This window comes from Lucilia sericata, unplaced genomic scaffold (genome assembly GCF_015586225.1).
Source record: "Lucilia sericata isolate MDLA Ls3-8-SP2 unplaced genomic scaffold, ASM1558622v1 Contig000213F_arrow, whole genome shotgun sequence".
Lineage (NCBI taxonomy): Eukaryota > Metazoa > Arthropoda > Insecta > Diptera > Calliphoridae > Lucilia > Lucilia sericata.
Window position 1 is genome coordinate 74,605 of NW_023994241.1, and position 24,146 is coordinate 98,750.

The 24,146-nt window shown below is 33.6% G+C and overlaps 1 protein-coding gene and 6 non-coding genes across 12 annotated transcripts in view; 5 read left to right on the forward strand and 2 right to left on the reverse strand.

The window, feature by feature from the left end:
- LOC119602185 (leupaxin) overlaps nucleotides 1-5,255 on the forward strand; it is a 74,070-nt gene extending 68,815 nt beyond the window's left edge. For 4 of the 6 annotated variants that reach the window (XM_037953558.1, XM_037953564.1, XM_037953560.1 and 1 more), the window contains exon 9: nucleotides 4,046-5,254. In XM_037953558.1, coding sequence (XP_037809486.1) covers nucleotides 4,046-4,312 — 267 coding nt within the window. In that variant the 3' untranslated portion in view covers nucleotides 4,313-5,254. Of the gene's footprint in view, nucleotides 1-4,045 lie in introns of all 6 variants that reach the window. The other 2 variants (XM_037953562.1, XM_037953559.1) reach the window with 1 other exon arrangement.
- On the forward strand, nucleotides 105-267 carry LOC119602193. The gene has a single exon (XR_005231316.1). It is a non-coding gene; the product is annotated as a U1 spliceosomal RNA (small nuclear RNA).
- A 2,812-nt stretch (nucleotides 5,256-8,067) lies between the features above and the next one.
- LOC119602192 lies at nucleotides 8,068-8,232 on the forward strand. Its single transcript, XR_005231315.1, has one exon. It is a non-coding gene; the product is annotated as a U1 spliceosomal RNA (small nuclear RNA).
- Nucleotides 8,233-9,708: 1,476 nt separating this feature from the next.
- On the forward strand, nucleotides 9,709-9,873 carry LOC119602197. Its single transcript, XR_005231319.1, has one exon. It is a non-coding gene; the product is annotated as a U1 spliceosomal RNA (small nuclear RNA).
- A 1,152-nt stretch (nucleotides 9,874-11,025) lies between these two features.
- On the reverse strand, nucleotides 11,026-11,190 carry LOC119602198. Its single transcript, XR_005231320.1, has one exon. It is a non-coding gene; the product is annotated as a U1 spliceosomal RNA (small nuclear RNA).
- Nucleotides 11,191-18,515: 7,325 nt separating this feature from the next.
- Nucleotides 18,516-18,680, reverse strand: LOC119602194. The gene has a single exon (XR_005231317.1). It is a non-coding gene; the product is annotated as a U1 spliceosomal RNA (small nuclear RNA).
- Nucleotides 18,681-22,411: 3,731 nt separating this feature from the next.
- Nucleotides 22,412-22,576, forward strand: LOC119602190. The gene has a single exon (XR_005231313.1). It is a non-coding gene; the product is annotated as a U1 spliceosomal RNA (small nuclear RNA).
- Nucleotides 22,577-24,146: the final 1,570 nt, after the last annotated feature.

The window sequence follows — 24,146 nt, forward strand, 5'->3', positions numbered from 1 at the left end:
AAAAATCACATTTTTATCATTATTTTAATGTCCTTTTTTAATTCAATTCTCATTTAGTTTAATTTTATTCCAACATAAATTGTTTAAGTTGTGTAGCCAACGACAAACTTACTCGGCGTAGGAGATACCGTGATCATGAAGGCGGTTCTCCCGGAGTGTAGCTCAATCATTGCACTTCGATTGAGTTCACCTCCGCGATATTCCGAATGGGAATTGTTCGTGCGTGCAATTTTTGGAAGCCGGGATTGGAGATAGCTCCATCCCGACATTGTTTAATAAATTTCAATACAATTTTTTTTTATATAGTCTAGTCTACAGTTTAGAACAGTCTAGAGTATAGTCGAGTCTATAGTCTAGTGTATATTCTAGGCTCTAGTTTAGTCAAGTCTAAAGTTTAGTCTTGTCTAAAGTCAAATCTATAGTCTAGACTGTAGTCTAGTCTATAGTCTACAGTCTATAGTCTAGTCTATAGTCTAGTCTATAGTCTTGTCGATATTCTGGTCTATAGTCTAGTCTATAGTCTAGGTCTAATCTATAGTCTATTCTATAGTCTAGTATATAGTCTAGTATATAGTCTAGTCTATGGTCTAATCTATAGTCTATTCTATAGTCTAGTATATTATCTAGTCTATGGTCTAATCTATAGTCTATTCTATAGTCTAGTCTATAGTCTAGTCTATAGTCTAGTCTATAGTCTAGTCTATAGTCTAGTCTATAGTCTAGTCTATAGTCTAGTCTATAGTGTAGTCTATAGTCTAGTCTATAGTCTAGTCTATAGTCTAGTCTATAGTCTAGTCTATAGTCTAGTCTATAGTCTAGCCTATAGTCTAGTCTATAGTCTAGTCTATAGTCTAGTCTATAGTCTAGTCTATAGTCTAGTCTATAGTCTAGTCTAGTCTAGTCTAGTCTATAGTCTAGTCTATAGTCTAGTCTATAGTCTAGTCTATAGTCTAGTCTATAGTCTAGTCTATAGTCTAGTCTATAGTCTAGTCTATAGTCTAGTCTATAGTCTAGTCTATAGTCTAGTCTATAGTCTAGTCTATAGTCTAGTCTATAGTCTAGTCTATAGTCTAGTCTATAGTCTAGTCTATAGTCTAGATAGATAGATAGATAGATAGATAGATAGATAGATAGATAGATAGATAGATAGATAGATAGATAGATAGATAGATAGATAGATAGATAGATAGATAGATAGATAGATAGATAGATAGATAGATAGATAGATAGATAGATAGATAGATAGATAGATAGATAGATAGATAGATAGATAGATAGATAGATAGATAGATAGATAGATAGATAGATAGATAGATAGATAGATAGATAGATAGATAGATAGATAGATAGATAGATAGATAGATAGATAGATAGATAGATATCTGCGTTTCAAGCCTTGAGTTTCGACTTCTGTGTCTCCGTTACCTAATATTAAGTATGTCTCGTGTAAGTTAGAATTTCCAAACGGAAATATAAGAGATAAGAGATATTTTTTGTAAAACAGAGATATTTTTCGAATTCGGTGCATAAGTTCTTTAAGAGTTCGAACATTTCTCGCCCATAAATGATTTGGTCCAAACTCCCGTATCTTGTTCGAAATCGCCATTGAAATTCTATTGATATTTCGATTAATATCAAATGTCATTATTATACCCTCCACCACCATCAGTGGTGATAGAGGGTATATATAAGTTTGTCATTCCGTGTGTAACACCAAGAAATATTCGTCTGAGACCCAACAAAGTATATATATTCTGGGTCCCTATGAAATTCTGAGTCGATTTAGCTATGTCCGTCTGTCCGTCTGTCCGTCTGTCTGTCTGTCTGTCTGTCTGTCTGGTTAAAACACGCTCACGTCAAAACTAAGCAAAAGAAATCAGCCAAATTCACTAAGAATATTCACTATTTTCCTAAGCAGTTTGGTATTGAAAATCAGCAAAATCGGTTCACAACGTAAAAAGTTATAAGTAAAAATTTCAGACTACCTCGAAAAAAAATAAGGTTTTTTCATAATTCTTTTGAAGTTTTCTCGGAAACTACCAAAGATATTTCGATGAATTTTGTCACACATTATTTTTTCAGGGCAGTAATCAATTATGTTCAAAATCTTTACAATCGATCCAATATTTACCATAGCCCCCATACAAAGGTATATATTCCCGGAAATTAGTTTATCGTTAATAACTCCCTCATATATATCGGTATCAACACAAAATTTTGTACATGCAAATATAATATGAATAGAAATCATACTATCAACGCAGATCTCAGTCGGTCCACAATTGGTCATAGCTTTCATATAAGGTCCACTTCCGAAAATCACCTAAACGCACATATTTCTTTGATGAGTAAAGCTATTGTGATAAAAGTCGAGTTAAATGTGTTTTGTATACATACAAATCATTCTACCAAATTTTTTACGGATCGGTCCATTATTGGTCATAGCTCCCATATAAGGCCCACTTCCGAAAATCACTTAAAAACACATATTTCATTGTCAAATAAAGCTATCGTGATAAAATTTGACATAAATAGATTTTGTTGTATGAATTACTCTACTAAATTTTTTCCGAATAGGCCTTATATGGGAGCTATGACCAATTATGGTCATAGCTCCCATATAAGGTCCACTTCCGAAAATCACTTAAACGCATATATTTCATTGTCAAATAAAGCTATCTTCATAAAATTCGACACAAATATGTTTTGTCTTTATATGAGTCACTCTACGAAATTTTTTCCGGATAGGCTCATAATAGGTCATAGCTCCCATAGAAGGTCCACTTCCGAAAATCAATTAAACGAATATATTTCATTAAATTCTAAAGCTATAAGGATAAAATTCGACTTGAATATGTAATGTGTACATATAAATCATTCTACCACTTTTTCCCCGGATCGGTCCATTATTGGTGATAGCTCCCATATAAGTTCCACTTCCTAAAATTACTTAATCGCACATATTTCATTGTTAAATAAAGTTATCTTGACAAAATTCGACACAAATATGTATTGTCTTTATATGAATCACTCTACGAAATTTTTTCCGGATAGGCTCCCATAGAGGGTCCACATACGAAAATCAATTAAACGCATATATTTCTTTGAATAATAAGGCTATCGGGATGAAGTACGATTTGAATATGTTTTGTGAGCATATAAATCATTCTACCAAATTTTTTCCGGATTGATCCATATATTGTAGTAGCTCCTATATAAGGTCCACTTCAAAAAAATCACTTAAACGCACATATTTCATTATCAAATAAAGGTATCTTGATAAAATTCGACACAAATATGTTTTGTGTAAGGTCATAGCTCCTATACATATAAAGTCCACTTCCGAAAATCACCTAAACGCAAATATTTCATTAATTAATAAATCTATTGTAGTAATCATTATACTAAATTTTTTCTTTATCGGTTGATAATTGGTCACAACTCCCATATAAGGTCCATTTCCGAAAGTTACTCAAATGCACTTGATAATCAAAGTTATCGGGATAAAATTCGACATAAATGTTTATTTTGTATATATAAATCATTCTACGGATTTTTTTCTTCCGGATCGGTCCATAGGTTGTCTTAGCTCCCATATAAGGTATACTTCTGAAAATCACTTAATATCACTTAATTCGTAATTAAATGATTATATCCGGATAAAATTCAAAATGAGTATGTTCTGTGTACAGATATATCATTATATTAAAATGTTTTCAAACTGGCCTATTAATATACATTTTTCTCGACCTAATTAAATTAGTTTGACATATGCATAAATGTTAGTACCCTCAATAAGGAAACAAAAATTTCGCCAAGTTATCTAAAAATTAGATAGTTAAATGGGTCTCAATGAAAAGTAGCTTGCTGGTGGAGGGTATTTAAGATTCGGCAGAGCCGAATATAGCACTCTAACTTGTTTTCCTTTAAAATACTCAAAATTGCAATTATCTTTAAAAATATTTATAATAACTATTGCTTAAATTATATTAAACTATTAAAACTTATTAATATAAATTTCGAAATTCTATCTTTCTCATTGTAGGATTGCCGACAACCCTTCCATGGTGGTTCATTCTTTGATCACGAAGGTTTGCCCTACTGTGAAACTCACTATCATGCCAAACGTGGTTCATTGTGTGCTGGCTGTTCGAAACCTATAACGGGTCGCTGTATTACAGCCATGTTTAAGAAATTCCATCCGGAACATTTTGTTTGTGCCTTCTGTTTGAAACAATTGAATAAGGGTACATTCAAGGAACAAAATGATAAACCCTACTGCCACACTTGCTTCGAAAAGATTTTTGGTTAACAAAACTAAGCGAGGGAAATTGTCTGTCACACGTCTGCGAAGAAAGAAAAAAAGTCTAAATAAAATGAAATTTTAATAAAGATGTGTTAAAAAGAAAATATAAAAAATATATATTTATGTTACTAATCTGCAATAAACAGGCACAATAAAGTTAAGATTTTATTATAATTTCTGTTATATTTAAATCCTTTAACAACAACAACAACAGATAGAAATACACTAAAGTGTATTATTTAATATTTTTTTTTTAGATTTTTAAGTTTAATTAAAACAAATCAAATCTAAACGCACATACAACACACACTCACTTATTTTATAATGCCTTTTAGCAATCTTGTATGTTTGTGTAATTTATGTATGTCCAAGTATCCTTTAGCCAGGATATTAACCCCCATTTCAACTATTACTTGCTAATCTTATTATTATTATTATTATTACTATAACTATTATTAAATTTATTTACAATTATTTTTGTACTACTGTATTGTATTTGTGTAATATTTTTAATATATTTTTTATTTTTTGTAATTTGCCGTTATATTAAAGTTAAATTTAAAACAACTATTTTTTTTGTAATTTTCTATTCCATTTTGTGCCAATCTTTATTAAGCAGAATATTTAATTTTTTTCTAAATTAAATTATAATTAAATAGTTCTTTTTGTTAAGAATTTTTTATGGAACACTTTTTTTTATTCTAAACAAATTTAAAAAAAATATACATTAAAACCGTTTTATTTAAAATTAATTACAATTTTTTTATATAATTTTTGTATGAATTTTTCATAATTATAATTTTTATTATCACAAAAAAAAATGCATTTTATGCAATAACAAATTTGTTAAAAAACAACATGAAAATTTATAGCTTTTCAATTATTAATAATTAAACTTTTAAAAATGGTAAATTGAACTAATGACGAATAAATAAATTTAATAACGACCGAAAATAAATTGTGTTTTTTTTTCTATAATACAAATGACATGTGGCAAAAACTCTAATTTCCTACAGAATTTTGTCCATCAAGTCATTTTCTGAAGGGGACTTTATATGGGAAAATCAGCAGCATCATTCACTCCTATTCTGCATTTCAATTCGAATCGAAATTTTCTCCGTTTGGCAACTTTGGTATTCCGAATCTCGATTCAAGGCTCCGCCACTAAAAGAACAACAAAAACGTAGTTACGACCATACAGCATTGAAATAATATGGAATTGCTTTTTCTTACGATTCCGTTTTTTGTTGGAATACCAATTGAATGCGGAAACGTAATCGAAATGCAGAATAGGGGAATATTTTTGGAATGATACTAGAACATTTAGGTTTAGGTAAGAATTGTAGCCACTCAAACAAGTTTAAGTGGCTCAAGGGGATCCGTCTGATTTCGGTCCCGTTGTGATGCCCTATTGGTCATAGGAGTTTTTTTCCTACAAAAATAATTCACTACTTTCAGAGTTAAACCAACCGGTTCGAATCACGAATTTTAGGTTATTCTTTACATTTATCGCAGATATATCCTCCATATAGGAGAGAACAGCAGATCTAAAATAGAGTTCCCTATTCCCAATGTCGGACAGTAACAGAGAAGATGAGATATAGTCTTTGTACTGGAGACCCATTCTTCTGGCGTGATTGCAAATAACACAGTGTCCCGTTATTACCGATAACAGCGTTCTAATTTGCTAGATTTAGGGGCATCATATAGAGGCCATGTTGACCTCGAAGTTAGACATGTGGTTTCACTAAACCAACTGATCTGAGCCATTTCATATAGTTCATTTTGAACAAGTGCTTTACAGTTTGTAAGGGAGATACCAGTGAAGGCGTCGATCTCATTCTCCCCTCGCATTGCACCGTTTCTGGCAAGTTCGTCATCAATACAGTTTCCCAGACAATTACTATGTGCAGGGACCCTTATTTGCGTTATCCAAGAATGTCTTGCTATTTCATTAAGAAATACCCGCATTTCTTCGGTTAACCTAGATGTCGTAAAGACACCCTCTAGGTTTTTAATGGCAACTTTGCTGTCCGTATACAGCACTTCCAAGATACTTGAAACGATTGCCTGACAATGGCAAAGAAAGTGCTCCAGAGTCTTATTGTCTTCTCTGCATTATCTACATTCGTCTGAATCCGCACGTCCAATTTTGCAGCTGTTCCCGTAATCCTATGGGTCAGAATACTTACCATCATACTAACCTCAGACTTGCTCAGTTTGAGAAGGCTTCTTTTCCTGCTCTCGTTAGGGCCATCCCATAGAATCTTTGTGGTTCTACCCACCGTTTCATTATTCCTAAAGACATTAGTGATGCCTCTCAAACATATATTAACCTCTTCCCTTTAAACCTTTTACATTCGCTCTTTCGTTCCCGACTACTCCCGTGTGGCCTGTTACCCATATGATACCCTACCTCTGGTTCTTCAACATAGAACCCCAAGCCCACTTTGCCCCCAAATTAAGAGACATTCGTGTATCAAGGGGCATTTGCTCTGATGTTCCGCGTGACCATGACATTCTATCAGCGTTTCAAAATTTCCGACAGGCACGTCCGATGATTGTGTATAGCCTTCCAATGTGTCCAGTATACATTGATGACGTGTCCTATAACCGCTTTTGGCCAGTACGCCTAAGGTAAAGAGCCGTTCGGTTGTAAGTGCAGCCTCATATCTTAAATATGTTTCAATGGGTAGACTACTTATCTAGCAACATTTTCAGAGTCTACTCATGGCACCACTTATATCCAATATTACACTTTTTGTCCAAAGAAGTCCACCAGATTCTTGAAGCATAAGCTATATTTGGTCTAATTACACTTTTATAAAGTCAATGTCTCATAGTAGGACTAAGACTCCATTTCAGGACTATGGTTCACCTATATATTGCCCAGCAACAATGTGCCTTGTTGATCCTATCATCTATGTGGTGTCTCCATTTTAATTTCCAAAACTAAATGACAACAATTATCACACATGGAAATTTAATGTGGAAATGCTATTGTTGGACCGTGAATTATGGGATGTTATAACGTCTGATTTCTCGGAGTAGCCGGATGATAAATGGCTTGTACGAGATCGAAAAGTTCGTGCTGTAATTGTAATTTGGAAGAAAAAGACAGGTACAAATAAAGAAACAGAAATTAAATAAAGAAACAGAAATCGATTAATAGCGAAAGATTATGCACGAAGAAATGGTCAATACTTCGACGAGATATTTGTTCCCTTTGTCAAGATAACAACACTAAGTACTTTACTAACAGCACTAAGTACTTTACTAACAAAAATAAGTACTTTAATAACAGTACGTAACAGTATAATATGTTCGAAAACAATATAGACATGCAAACTGTGTTTTTAGTGGTGAAATAGTTACCGAGAATATTAGATAAATAAAAATTAAATTTCAATTTAGATGAAATATTGTCCTCTACTATCAGAATCTGGTTTAATTTATCAAATCCTTTGCTTTGTTTACCAGTTATTTAAAAAATAGCAAAATGAGATTAAACATTGGATTATGCCAATCCTGTACGCTACAACATATACATATAATGAATTGAACGTTTCTTTGTTGGCAAAGGAATTTTAAATATTTTGTTAAGTGGAATTATTTGGTTATCCACCCTTAATCCGTGCACTAACACTACATAACGATTTCCGCCCTTGTTTTTATACTCTTTCTTTCCTTTTAACCTTAATAATTCTTATTTAGTTTGTAATATTTTCAACATAAGTAATGAAGTTTAAGCAACGAAAAGCATACTTACCTGGCGTAGGGGCTACCGTGATCATGAAGGCGGTTCCCTCGGAGTGAGACTTGATCATTGCACTTACGATTGAGTTGACCTCCGCGATTATTCCTAATGTGAATAACTCGTGCGTGTAATTTTTGATAGCCGGGAATGGCGTTCGCGCCGTCCCGAAGTTATATAATTAATTTCAGATACAATACAAGCAATTATACAAAAAGGAAGAAAGGAAAACGTTTAAGAGTAATGATATATCTTAAGGTGGAATTTGCAACAACCTTCTAATACCACTCCACCATGCTAACACAAGGCTTTAATTATTCGTTCCAAAATAGATTATTTGAATACATTTTTGGAACTAATGGTATTACATTTATCTATCGATGAAGAAGAATCATATCATTCTAAAAAGCCTCTAAAGAGTAGTTTGAGAACTAGTGTTATAAAACGATTTCTATACTAATACTAAATTAAATCCAGTTTCATAATGGAATATCGCGAAGAAAACTTGCAAAATTGTTATCAACAAGTAAGAGTGTTATATTCGGCTGTGCCGAATCTTGTATACCCACCATCAAATCATTGCCGAAAAGAAATGCTTCCTTATAAATAAACTTTGATTTTAAGAATCGATGCTTTCGTTATTATCAAAACAATTTTCTCATTTATAACATCTATGTATAATTTTACCATCACACATATGTGTATCGTAAGGATAAATTTTGGACTAATCCTCCTAAAATTAGGTAGAGAAATTTTGGCTCGAACAAAACTTGTTTATGTCGAATTTCGTCGCTGTACTTGTATTTTTAAGGTAGTAAAAAGCGTTAAAGTCATTTTCTGAGAGGGACCTTATTTGGGGGAGAGGTTTGGTCAGTTATGGACCGATCCTCGTCAAATTTTCTAGAACGATTTTAGTTTAGGCTAGTAATGAGCGTTAAAGCCATTTTCTGAAGGGGACCTTATATGGGGGTAGGGTCAATTATGAACCGATCCTTATAAAATTTTAAAAGGCGATTTAGGTTCCTATAAAATATATTCATGTCGAATTTTATCGCTATAGATGCTTCTTTTAGACAGTTATCCGTTATAGTAATTTTCTGACGGGGAACTTATATGGTGATAGGGTCAATTATGGAGCGATCATTATAAAATTTTACAATGATATTAAGGTTCCTATAAAATATGTTCATGTCGAATTTCATAGCTATTGATGCTTCTTTTACACAGTTATGAGCGTTAAAGACATTTCTGAAGGGGACCTTATATGGGTCCATTTTCAATACCAAACAAACTTCATCAATATAAAATGTCTATGCTAGTCCGCTAGCTACTTCCGTTAGTACTCTATCGTGTTTTCAACAGACAGACGGACAGACATGGCTAGATCGTCTTAGAATTTAATAAGGATCCAGAATATATATACTTTTATGGGTCTTAGATGAATATTTCGATGTGTTACAAACGGAATGACAAAAACAATATACACCCCATATTTTTTGATGGTGGGTATAAAAACAGATACCGCTTACATCATGAAAAGAATACATGAACTTTTTAATTTTGGTGAAAAAGGCTCTTTATACTTTATAATTCTTGCATAGTTAAAAATATGTTCAACATAAGTGATGAAGTTTGAGCCACGAAAAGCATACTTACCTGGCGTAGGGGTTACCGTGATCATGAAGGCGGTTCCCCCGGAGTGAGGCTTAATCATTGCACTTACGATCGAGTTGACCTCCGCGATTATTCCTAATGTGAATAACTCGTGCGTGTAATTTTTGTTAGCCGGGAATGGCGTTCGCGCCGTCCCGATTCAATAATAAATTTCAAATACCAACAATATATGCAACTTTTCGTCGTATTACTATAAATTGTACTTCTTACATCCATACGAAGCAATTCTGATCCTATAGTAAGTAAAAGAACTCCGAAGAAATAAGACTTTCGATTTGGGAGCTCCAATTGCATGTTTTTCCTATACGTCAAAATTTTGTGATAAAAATGTTTTAACTTAGGATCCTCCTTCATTAGTGCTCCACTGACAAAATTTTAATTCTACCAATTTATTTCCAAAAAACCATCAAAATCGTTCAAAACCTACCTAATTTGTCACCTGAAATGCAAAATGTGTTATGATACATTTATTTCTTGAGATCCTTTTTTAATTTGTGTAGGGAAACTTCCTTTAAGAGATGGAACCCATGGTGTCATCCAGACCCAATACAAATCGGAAAACTCCTGGAAAATCATTTGAATGTTCAGAAATAAGTTATATAGCAATTGTAAACAGATTTACCCAAACTCAGTTTTAAGAACCCAAGAATAATAATATGAAGTGCGACAATAGCTAGCCCCAAGTACCCCAAAATATACTTAGATAGAAGTCGCCATTTCAGTGTTTCAGAATTTAAGACAATATTGCTCTAGCTTCCACATAAGGTCGCTAAAATTTGTGATATACATATATGCTGGTAGCGTGTCATAATGTCCATGGACTGTCATGACTAAAAAGTGCCAGGACAATTCTTAAAAGTGTCATTATGTCCATGAACTTTTAGACTCTTTCGAAACAGAAATGTATTGAAAATTTTGTTTTGAATTTAAGACAGGGACACTCTTATCCCGGAAAAAATTGCTCCTAAATTTGATGTATGTTGCGTTTCGTATGCATTTAAAAAAGATAAACGCCCTGCGGACGGGTGCAGGGTTTTTAATCTTTGGGGTATTTTGAATTCCGGCTTCGCTAAATTAAATCATTTTTGATAAATAGACGCTTTGAAATCCATGGACTTTATGTCCATTTTGCTCATAGACATTGTGACACTTTTGAAATTGTCATAACGTCCATGGACACTATGACTGAATATAGTGCGTCATAACGTCCAGGGACAATACGACACACAACAAATTTTATAAAATCTTGCAACTATGATATATATAAATGGTATTTGAAATTTATTATTGAATCGGGACGGCGCGAACGCCATTCCCGGCTAACAAAAATTACACGCACGAGTTATTCACATTAGGAATAATCGCGGAGGTCAACTCGATCGTAAGTGCAATGATTAAGCCTCACTCCGGGGGAACCGCCTTCATGATCACGGTAACCCCTACGCCAGGTAAGTATGCTTTTCGTTGCTTAACCTTCATCAGTTATATTAAAAATATTACAAACTAAATGAGAATTACAAAGGATAAGCAAGAATGTTGTTCGCTTTTCTTTAGGTAGAAAGAAAAAACAGTGAGGAATTCTTGAAATGAAATGTTTGGGGTGGTTTTTGAAACGTATAATTTTAGAAGAGCTATTAGAAAAGTAGATACAAACTATGACAAGTAATCAGTAGGGTAGAAGGGGGACCATATGCCACTTTTTTTTGAGGCGGCCTCAAATTAAAACCACAATAAATATTCTTAATTATACCCTACACCACTTTAGTGCTGATGTTTGTAACATACAAAAATATTCGTCCTATACCCACCTTAAAGTATACCAATCGGCTTAGAATCGTTTTCTGAGTCGATTAAGCTATGTCCGTCCGTCCGTCTGGCTGGCTGTCCATGTAAACCTTGTGCGCAAGGTACAGGTCGCAATTTTCAAGATAATTGGATGCTTTTTTTGGCACGCTTTACTTTTACATTAATACTTTTCTAATTGATCAAATATTTGTACACACAGAAAAATTATTGGTTAGAAATCGGTCACAGTTGCAATTATTTATTTACTATAAAAGAATATTAGTTGTAGTTATTAAAAAACAATACTTTCAACATACATATATTATATAATTACAACTGAAAAAACAAAACTGTAATCGAACTAAGGTTCGCCTAACTATACATTCAGTTAATCTAACCAACTTGAGCTTTATAAACGGTTATTTTAATTATGTCATTAAAAGTTTAAAAAGTTCGGTTATATTAATAAAATAGAGAATAATTCGGTATTTCCAACCGAAAAAATCGATATTTATTACAATAAAATCTAATTCGGTATTTCCAATCGAATTCAATATACAAATGGTTAGTTTACTTGACATTTAAAAATATTTAGTACTAAAATAATAAAGAAATAAAAAAGAACAAACATTTACAAATAAAATAAAAAATTTAAAATAAATAGAAGTTTTGCAGATTTTTAAAAGAAATTACAAGTAAAAATTGTTTCCATGTATAAAATATAAAATAAACATCACATGTTTAATTTCAGAACGCTGTGTGTCCATACCTACAGGCATTTTTTATACCCACCATCATTCCGTGTGTAACACATCGAAATATTGTTCACAGACCCCAAAAAAGTATATATATTCTGGGACCTCGTAAGATTCTAAAACGATCTAGCCATGTCCGTCCGTCTGTCTGTTGTTGGCACGATAGCGTCCACAAGAAAAGAGATATTGAGATGAAATTTTCCAAAATATTTTTTATTGCTCAGAAATGTTTGGTATTGAAAATGGGCAAAATCGGTCAACGATTTCACATAGCTCCCATACAAATGTACCCCCCGGAATATTGTATAAAGAGCTTCAAACATTCACAAATTCGTTGTTTCTGAAGCAAATGGCACAAAATTTTGCATAGGTCAGTTTTTTGACTTCCGAAATAAAATTCTGAATTATGGCGGACATAGGGTCATAATTGGCCCTACCCCCCATATAAGGTCCCCTTTAGAAAATGACTAAAAAGCTGATTACTGGCTTAAAAATACGAATATAGCGATGAAATTCGACACACATAAGTTTCATGCAAGCCAATATCTCTCCACTAAACTATATGCGGATCGGTCCATAATTGACCCTACCCCCCATATAAGGTCCTCTTCAGAAAATGACTTTAACTCTCATTATTGGCGTAAAAATACGAGTATAGCGATGAAATTTGACATAAGTATGTTTTATACGAGTGAAAATCTCTCCACCAAATTTTATGTGGATCCGTCCATAATTGGCCCTACCCCCCATATAAGGTCCCCTTTTGAAAATGACTACAATGCTGATTAGTGGTTTAAACATACTAATATAGCGATGAAATTTGAGACACATTGGTTTCATACAAGTTAATATCTCTCCACCAAACTATATGTGGATCGGTCAATAATTGACCCTACCCCCCATATAAGGTCTCCTTCAGAAAATGACTTTAACGTTCATTATTGGCGTAAAAATACGAGTATAGCGATGAAATTTCACAGAAGTAAGTTTCATACGAGTGAAAATCTCTCCAACAAATTTTATGTGGATCGGTCCATAACTGACCCTACCCCCGATATAAGGTCCCCTTTATAAAATTACTTTAACGCTCATTACTGGATTAAAAATACGAGTATAGCGATGAAATTATATGAGCCGAAATCTCTACCAAATTTTATGGGGATCGGCAGATTTTATGTGGATCGGTCCATAGTTGACCCTACTCCTTATATAAGGTCCCCTCCATAAAATTACTTTAACGCTCATTCCTGGCTTAAAAATAAGAGTATAGCGATGATATTTCACAGAAGTAAGTTTTATAAGAGCCATAATCTCTCTACCAAATGTTATGTTGATCGTCCATAATTAATCCTACCCGCCCATTTAAGGTCCCCTTCTGAAAATGTCTTTAATTTGACATAAATAAGTATCTTAGGAGCTAAAAACCTTTCCACAAATTGTATGGGGATCGGGGTTTAAATGACCCTATCCCCCATATAAGGTCCCCAACAGAAAATTACTTTAACGCTCACTACTGGCCATCTCTCTACAAAATTTTGTGGGGATCGGTCCATAATTGACCAAACGCTCATTACTGGCTTAAAAATGCGAGTACAGCGATGAAATTCGACACTGATAAATTCTATAGGAACCGAAATCTCTCTACTAATTTGTGTGCGGATCAGTCCATTATAACCCCACCCCATATAAATTCCCCCTCAGAAAATGACTACAACGAGAAAAATACGAATACCTCAATGCAATTCGACATAAACTAATTTTATACTAAAATCTCTCTACCATATTTTATGAGAATTGATCCATAATTAAACCTAACTAAATAGGGAACTGAAATCTTCCTACCGACTTTTATGAGAATTGGCCCATATATGTATATATAACCTTACTCCCTATATAAATCAACATATTTAATTCGAAAGAGTACTGTCAATAGTTAAACCCCCATTAATGGACCTCTTTCAAATATTACCCTGATGTTCTCATTAATGTCGATATATAATAATAAAATATTCAAAATATCAAAGTTTATTTATATGGCAGTGATTTGATGGTGGGTATATAAGATTCGGCATAGCCGAATATAACACTCTTACTTGTTATTTTTTATTTGTTTGTTATGTTTTAGAACAAAATTGTTTAAATGTCAAGAAAAATTTACCAATTGTATATTAAAGTCGGTTGGAAATACCGAATTAAAATTTATTGTAATCAATATCGCTTTTTTCGATTGGAAACACCGAATTAATAATTGTTCTAGTAAAGATAATCGAACATTCTATACTGTATATGGAAATATGTGAGTATACACAGAGAAAACAGATTCATTGTGATAACCGAATTTGTTTCCAATCGAATTCAGTCGGTTCGGTTAGTGTTACTAATATATGGTGTACACAACTATTTTTATTTATTATTCGGTAATCTGGATTGAAATTATTGGTATTTGCAACTGAAATATTATTTATTGAAAAACAATTTGTGGATTATGTGTATTTGAAAATATATTTATTTTGTGTAAAGTCATGATACAATCATAAGAAGGTAGAAGCACTAGGGAGAGTTTAAAATTATATGCCTTCTTATGTCAAATCATAATATAACAATTAGAAGGTGGAATCAGTAGAAGAGTACGTTCTCAATTTTACATGCCTTGAATTGTCACAAAAGAGAAAATTAAAAAATATAAAACAAAACATCAAATGAAAATTATCGGAAAATTTTTGTGAAAAAAAAATTATATTTAATAATTTGAATAAAAAAGAACGCAAAACCATTGGAAATCAAAATACGGACATAAATGTGTGGAATACTGTTTGCGTGTGCCGTTCAAGAAACATTTCATGGTATTTTTCGTGGTTTTTCATTTGAATATTTTGAAGTTTTTCTCTTTTTAGTTCTTCTATATTTGACATAACAAGGCAGAAAATTGATAACTCTCCCTACTGATTCTACCAATAATAGAAAAATAAAAAAACAGAAATAAAACAAGTAAGAGTGTTATATTCGGCTATGCCGAATCTTATATACCCACCATCAAACCTCGTTTGACTCGAATGAAACTTACTTATGTCGAATTTCATCTATATACTCGTATATTTAGGCCAGTTATAAGCGTTAAAGTAATTTTCTGAAGGGGACCATGTATAGGGGGGTAGGGTCAATTATGGGTCGATCCTCATAAAATTTGGTAGATAGAATTTGGTTCGTATTAAATTTATTTGTGTCGAATTTCATCGCTACACTCGTATTTTTAAACCATTAATGAGCGTTGCAGTCATTTTCTGAAGGGGACCTTATATGCGGGGTAGGGTCAATCATGGAGCGATCCTCATAAAATTTTTTAGATAGATTTTGACTCGTATGAAACTTACTTATGTCGAATTTCATCTATATACTAGTATTTTTAAGCCAGTAATGAGCGTTAAAGTCATTTTCTGAGGGGGACCTTATATGGGGAGTAGGGTCAATTATGGACCGATCCTCATAAAATTTCGCATATTGATTTTGGATCATAAGAAACTTACTTATATCGAATTTCATCGCTATATTCGTATTTTTAAACAAGTTATGGCTGTTAAAGCTGCTTTTCGAGGGGCCACTTGTATGGGGGCTATCCGAAAACGTGGACCGATATTGCCCATTTTCAATACCAAACAAACCTTACCTATAATAAATATTTGTGTGAAATTTCAACCCTCTAGCACTTTCCATTCGGACTCTATCGTGCTTTCAACAGACAGACAGACAGACAGACAGACGGACGGACGGACGGACAGACGGACAGACATGGCTAGATCGTCTTAGAATTTAATGAGGACCCAGAATATATATACTTTTGTGGGTCTATGACCAATATTTCTATGTGTTACAAACGGAATGACAAAATCAATATACCCCCCATCTTTTTTGATGGTGGGTATAAAAATACCAATAATAACAAATGAAAATTGAGAAATATTTTGTTTATATTTGAAATACAGTAGAACAATTATATACTAGAATTACAGTGGAACATGAATATGCTCTGCAAACTTTTTAATAATTATTATATTTTTAAATTAATTTTTTAATCAATAAATAGATTAAAAAACGCTGCGAAATATTCGATAAGAGTATTTCCCTAAGTAGGATAAAACACTCTGTCTTAATAAGACCGATTCTAGCTTACGCTTCTATAGTCTGATGAACTGCTTGGGCAAAAAGTGAATTATAATACCACTACCTGGAGTTCACCATACATGTTGGATTTGTATCATAAAACTGTAAGACCAATTGGTGTACTTTAAGATGGGTGTTGGACAAATGTTTGGGTGTTACAATCATCAGCACAGGAACCACAGAACGAGGCCTATTCATGCATGCAAATCCAGGAGTGTTTCTTCAGCTCAACACTGCAAACTGCACTCCATTCTTTAATTTCATTTTCAGGACATTTTTCTTCTTAATTTTTTTAAATTGAATTTAAATTATTTTTCAATTTCGTTTAAATTTTTGATGTTTTATTTAAATTGTACTTTTATTTTTTGTTTGCTATTAGTCTGGCAATTCAAGGCATGTATAATTGACAACATATTTTGTAGTGATTCTACCTTTTATTGTTTTATTATGGTATTTGTTTAGATGTCGTATCAACTTCACAATATTCAAACAAGTAAGAAAGTATAGTCGGGCGTGGCCGACTACCTACACCAATTATGAATATTAAATGTGATTTATTTTTCATAATAAAGCATTTATCTTCAATATTCCCTTGTTCCGATACATTTAAGCAATTTATGGATGAAAAACTAATTTTGTGAAAGAGGCTTTATATGGGGTCTAGGGGCAAATATGGACCAAGCCCGTCTTTTTCGTTCACCAGTGCCATTAGAAGATGGTCCTTCACCACTTCGTTGAATGGTCTTCTGGTTGACATGACTACGGATGTTGCAGGCCCTGGAGTGGTTTTGCTGTCTGCAACCTTCCTCCTTTTAGACGGTTCACCTGCCTCAGTCTGAGATCGGTTCCGCTTGGACCTTTCCTCTGCAGCTGCTTTGGATGTGCTGGGTATGGTTTCCATAAACTTCTGGTACTCATCTACCACAGCCTCATACTTAACGCGGTCTTCTTCGTCGCGTTCGTGTGGAGTGCCATTTGCAGCATTCTTGGCAATCTTGTCTAGAATGAACAGTGCCTTGGCATATCTTGCTTTAAGGATGTCTTTCTGACTCTTCCTTTTTGTTCGTTTTTTTCCCAATTGGTCGCCAGACTTGGCTTCAGATTGGGAAGGTGTAGTTGTCAAGGGTTTTGAGGGTAGTGGAGTGCTATGACGGTCGCTCACACTACCTGACTTGCTGACCACGGTCTCTTGGCTAGAGGCCAGTAGGTCATCTTCGGATGATAAGCCTATATCATCCTTCTTGCGTTGTTATTGTTGTTGTTTTTGTTGAGATTTTTCATTCATATTTTGGTCCCACGAGTGTGCTCGTAAATGGAAGGACGATCCATGTAGTGACGGCGTACATGGACTGGACTAGGCATTACAACCGGCCCGTGTCTTAGCACCAGAGGGGAGCTGTTAGCGACTAATCTTCTTTTACCACTAATTAGCCATTCAGGTTCTCGGCACTGCTACCAACCACCTTAACCTTACAAGTGGGGGAGTGGGATAGTGGTGAGAGGAAGGATAAAAACAGGGATTGGGAATGGGAAGGATAACCTTTTGTCATGCTGGCTTTAAGGTTCGCTGTCATGCGAGAGAACTCTGTAACAACAGAGCTCAATAGCAGGACAGGGAGCCACAGCCAGCACTAAGCCACCACATCGCGGCAAGATTGTTGTCCAGGTGGTGGATATATCTGTATATTTAACATAATTATGAGTTCAGAAGCCCTTTTCGGGGGGTTTTGTTCTATGGGGGCTAGGTGAAATAATGGACCGATTTTAACTATTTCAATAGGCTTCGTCCATGGGTCAAATAAAACGTGCGTGCCAAATTTCATCCAATTATCTTGAACAGACGGACATAGCTTAATTGACTCAGAAAACGATTCTAAGCCGATTGGTATACTTAAGGGTCTAGGACGAATATTTTTGTATGTTACAAACATCAGCACAAATCCAATATACCCTCTCCACTAAAGTGGTGTAGGGTATAAAATTGATTTTTTAACCGGTTGGTGTCAAAAGCTGTTTAACTCTTAAGCAGGAGGTCCACACCAAGAGTTCTATATTTGTTTCTACTTGAAATTAATTAAATAATGTCGGGACGGCGCGAACGCCATTCCCGGCTATCAAAAATTACACGCACGAGTTATTCACATTAGGAATAATCGCGGAGGTCAACTCAATCGTAAGTGCAATGATCAAGCCTCACTCCGGGGGAACCGCCTTCATGATCACGGTAACCCCTACGCCAGGTAAGTATGCTTTTCGTGGCTCAAACTTCATCTCATATGTTAAAAATATTGTAAACAAAATGAGAATTATAAAGGATAGTAAGTAGATAAAGGACATTATAGTATTTTTCATTAAAGTAAAACGTATGAAACTAGGGGTTGATAACTGACATACAGTGACGGTACATGGATTAAGGGTGACAAAAAGAACAAACAAATTCTCACACTTAAAAGATTACTGTGTTATTTTCTTATGCTTGGGAATAATATGTACATATGTAGGTATATCCAGGATAAAAACAAAACAACTGTTTATTTAGCTAGTTCGTGAAGATTTTAATTTTTATACCCTCCACCACCATCAGTGGTGATAGAGGGTATATATAACTTTGTCATTCCGTGTGTAACACCAAGAAATATTCATCTGAGACCCAACAAAGTATATATATTCCGGGTCCTTATGAAATTCTGAGTCGATTTAGCTATGTCCGCCTGTCCGTCCGTCCGTCTGTCTGTCTGTGTAAAACACGCTCACGTTAAAACGAAGCAATATAATTTAACCAAATTCACCCAAAATATTCATTATTATCCGGTACAGTTTGGTATTGAAAATGAGCAAAATCGGTTCACATCGGGAAAAGTTATGAATCAAAATTTAAAACAACCTCGAAAAAAATAAGCATTTTTTACACATTCTAATGTAATTTTCTCCAAAACTATGCAAGATAATTCCATGAAAATCACCATACATTCGTTTCTACATAAGATCTTGAACCGTGCAGAAAATTGCCAGAATCGGTCCACAATTTCATATACCTCCCATACAAAAGTACATATTCCCGGAAAACGGGTTTTTCGTTAATAACTTCCATCACAATGTAGATATCTTCACAAAATTTTATATATTAAAATCTTATGTCAATAGAATTCTTTCAGAGAAAAATTTTCTGGATCGGTCCATAATTGGACATAGCTCCCATACAAGGTCCCCTCCCGAAAATCACTTAAACGCGCATAACTCATTACTAAATTAAGATATAAATATAAAATTTGGAATAAGTATTGCCCATATGCATAGAAATATTACTGTAAAAGCTTTTTCCGATCGGTCCATAATTGGTGATAGCTCCCATACAAGGTCCCCTCCCGAAAATCACTTAAACGCGCATAAATCACTACTTAATTAAGATATCCATATAAAATTTGGTACAAGTATTGCCCATATGCACAGAAATATTACTGTGAAAGTTTTTTTTCGATCGGTCCATAATTGGTCATAGCTCCCATACAAGGTCCCCTCCCGAAAATCACTTAAACGCGCATAACTCATTACTAAATTAAGATATCCATATAAAATTTGGTACAAGTATTGCCCATATGCACAGAAATATTACTATGAAAGTTTTTTCCGATCGGTCCATAATTGGTGATAGCTCCCATACAAGGTCCCCTCCCGAAAATCACTTAAACGCGCATAAATCACTACTTAATTAAGATATCCATATAAAATTTGGTATAAAAATTGCCCACATGCATAGAAATATTACTGTGAAATGTTTTTTGGATCGGTTCAAAATTGGTCATAGCTCCCATACAAGGTCCCCTCCCGAAAATCACTTAAACGCGCATAACTCATTACTAAATTAAGATATCCATATAAAATTTGGTACAAGTATTACTCATATTCACAGAAATATTACTGTGACATTTTTTTCCGATCGGTCCATAATTGGTCATAGCTCCCATACAAGGTCCCCTCCCGAAAATCACTTAAACGCGCATAATTCATTACTAAATTAAGATATGCATATAAAATTTGGTATAAGTATTGCCCATATGCATAGAAATATTACTGTGAAAGTTTTTTCCGATCGGTTCATAATTGGTCATAGCTCCCATACAAGGTCCCCTCCCGAAAATCACTTAAACGCGTATAACTCATTACTAAATTAAGATATCCATATAAAGTTTGGCAGAAATATTGCTCATATACAGAGAAATATTACTGTGAAATTGTTTTCCTATCGATCCATAATTGATCATAGCTCCCATACAAGGTCCCTTTCAGAAAAACACTTAAAGGAACATAACTCATTACCAAATAATGATATTAATAAATACTATTTTTGTTCATAAATATTATTTTGTAATGCAAAAAACACTTAATGTTATTTCAAAAATTTTTCACGATCGGTCCATCCTTGGTCATAGCTCCCATACACGGTTCCTTCCCGAAAATCACTTAAACTCATTACCAAATCTTGATATCCATACATTTAGCAAAAATATTGCTCTTATATACGCAAATTACACTATAAAATTGTTTTACGATCGGTCCATATTTGGTCATAGCTCTCATAGTAGGTCCCCTCCAGAAAATCACTTAAATGCACAATATTCATTATATAAATACAAAATTTTGAAATTTTGTCTTTATATACATAATTGGTCATAGCTCCCATACAAGGTCCTTTTACGAAAATCTCCTAAAAGCACATTTCTCATTACCAAATAAAGCCATTGATACAACATTTGGCACAAATAATAGTTTTGTATACAAAAATTATATTTCAAGATTTTTTCTCGATAGGTTCATAACATGGTTGCGGTGGGTCCCATGCAAGTGTCCCTTCAGAAAATCACTTGAACACACATTACTTATTACTAAATTACGATATAGATACAAAATTTTACTGAAATATAGTTTTTATGTACAGAAATTTTGCTTAAAGAATTTTTACGATCGGTCTATATTTGGTCATATCTCTCATACTAGGTCCTGCCCCTAAAGGCGCTTTAACCGTATTTAACTATTTGCATTATCAATTTGTGTAGAACAAAATTATATATATGTATGTATTTTGAAAATCCTTAAATCTTTCACACACATGCATACATGCAAATACTAAATATCGCTAAAGCATATCTTATGGCGCTATAAAAATTTAAAAGAAAGTGGCGTTTCTAATGTTCAATAAATCGTGGAATTGTAGTAGATTTAAGCTGTTTAAATCTTGGGATTTTTCTATTTAAGACATGAGAAATTTCTACAAATATTTTATTAATTAATACAAAAGTTGCTGGTGGAGGGTATTTAAGATTCGGCTCAGCCGAATATAGCACTCTAACTTGTTTTTCTTCTACTTTAATGGAGTAAAAGAAACCGAATTCTTGGTCCAAACTCAACGTTATATGATTAAACACGACAATAAAATTAAACCATTATGAGCGAAAACTTTTACGCCGATTTTAAATATTTTGACGGATTTGTGTTTAGTATTCAAATTGGAAAGGAAACTTTTTTTACAGCAAAAAATTATACAGACTATTGGCGTTTAAATCAGTTTTGCTATAAAATTGACAAAAATGTTTTTTGTCTGTGAAATTTATATCACTGATATATGCGGATTATTTGCCATTAAAATGTCTTTTTATGAAAATGAGAGATAGTGACTTTTGCATATGCTTATTCCCTCTATATTTTCCATTAGTATATTTAAGTTGAATGGGGCATCAAGGCTCTGTTTTCTTATCAATACTGATTACTTGTCATAGTTTGTATCTACTTTTCTTATTGCACTTCCAAAATTATATGTTTCAAAAACCACCCCAAAACATTTCATTTCAAGAATAAGAATCTCACACTGTTTTTTTCTTTCTACCTAAAGAAAAGCGAACAACATTCTTGCTTATCCTTTGTAATTCTCATTTAGTTTGTAATATTTTTAACATAACTGATGAAGGTTAAGCAACGAAAAGCATACTTACCTGGCGTAGGGGTTACCGTGATCATGAAGGCGGTTCCCCCGGAGTGAGGCTTAATCATTGCACTTACGATCGAGTTGACCTCCGCGATTATTCCTAATGTGAATAACTCGTGCGTGTAATTTTTGTTAGCCGGGAATGGCGTTCGCGCCGTCCCGATTCAATAATAAATTTCAAATAACTATAGTTCAGCTTTCACAGGAAGTAGTGGTAGAAAAAGTAGTATTAGTATACTCCCCATATTTGAAATAACCCAACAACACATAATCAAACGTTTCAAAAATGTTATTAATTTTATTTAATATTAAACATTAACTGTTCTTTAAAAGAGAAACTGATTTAACGTTTACATTCGATTTAGAGTTTTAAAATTTAAAAATAGTTTGATTTACAACCTTTCTCGACTTTACATGAACACTCTGTGTTTGCTGGGTAACAACATTTCAATTTATTATTCTGACATTTTCACCACAATAATTTTTTATTTATTTTTAAAATTTTACATAACTTCGGCAAAATAAACAGATTTAGGTGACCCAAATTCAAGAGAAAACACTCGACATTCTTACGAGTATATGGGTGTGGCGAGGTCCATATACCCTTGATTCATTCAGTAACTTATTCCTTTGACACCAACTCTTCCCTATTTTGGTGTTATTGCAATCCGGATTGCCGGGATTATACACTGGTGATGCTAAATGTATCATCGGACATTCTTTGAAACAGGGGCCGAACCAGGCAGCCTTATAATTTGATACCACGGGGCTGAGTTTCCATTTTTGTCTTGGAGTGTTCCATTCGGTATGTACGTGGTGGCTGCGGTTTAAACCCGGGAAGAGAATATTGGTTAAGCAATGGTCAGAGATTAGGTAGCTCGAGTACATGTGCAAAGTTTAAGGAGCACAAAGTGGTGGTGGTGAGACGTCTAACAAGCTTACCCAGTGGTCGAATAAGGCCAACACGACAGGTGTTCACGTAAAGCATATTCACTTATGTATCTGTTATCTTTTCGGCAACAGCACCGAACTTATCCAGAAATATAGATTTAACCCGTAATTTTGTGTTTAAACCACAACCATCCCGAATGGACCAAGACAAAAAATGGAAATCCAGACGAGTACGTAAACATACATACCATACATGGGAATTTTTCATTAAGCATTAAAATTTCATTACCATTTATAGAAAAAATTGTAATGAAAAATATTTTAAGTACCATTTAATGAAAATTATATTTTTTTCATTATAACTTTTTTTTGATAATGGTAATGAATTTGATAATGAATTTTCAAAAACGAATTTAATTAGTATTTATAATTGTCGAAAAATATATTAAGGAACATTTTTCGAAGATTCGAGGCTTGAAAGCTTTTAAAACCAGTTCCCGTAGCCCAAATTGGCTGAAATTTTGCAGTCAAAAGTACATCTGATGACAATACAATAATATGTTCGAATATTCGAAATTAAGTTCGAAAATTCGAAGTTATTTTCGAAAATTTTTTTATGTTTTTAAATTAATCTCTGTGTCATAAAACCTAAAAAAAAAATTTCGAAAATTCGAACTCGTGTTCGAAAAATTTTTAAAGCTGTTAAAACTAGTTCTTCTAGTCCGAATGTGATGAAATTTGGCATACATGATTTCACCTAATGACAATACATTGTAATGTTCGGATATTCGAAATTAATTTCGAAATCCTAACTAATGTTCGAAAATTTTTAAAATCCATTGA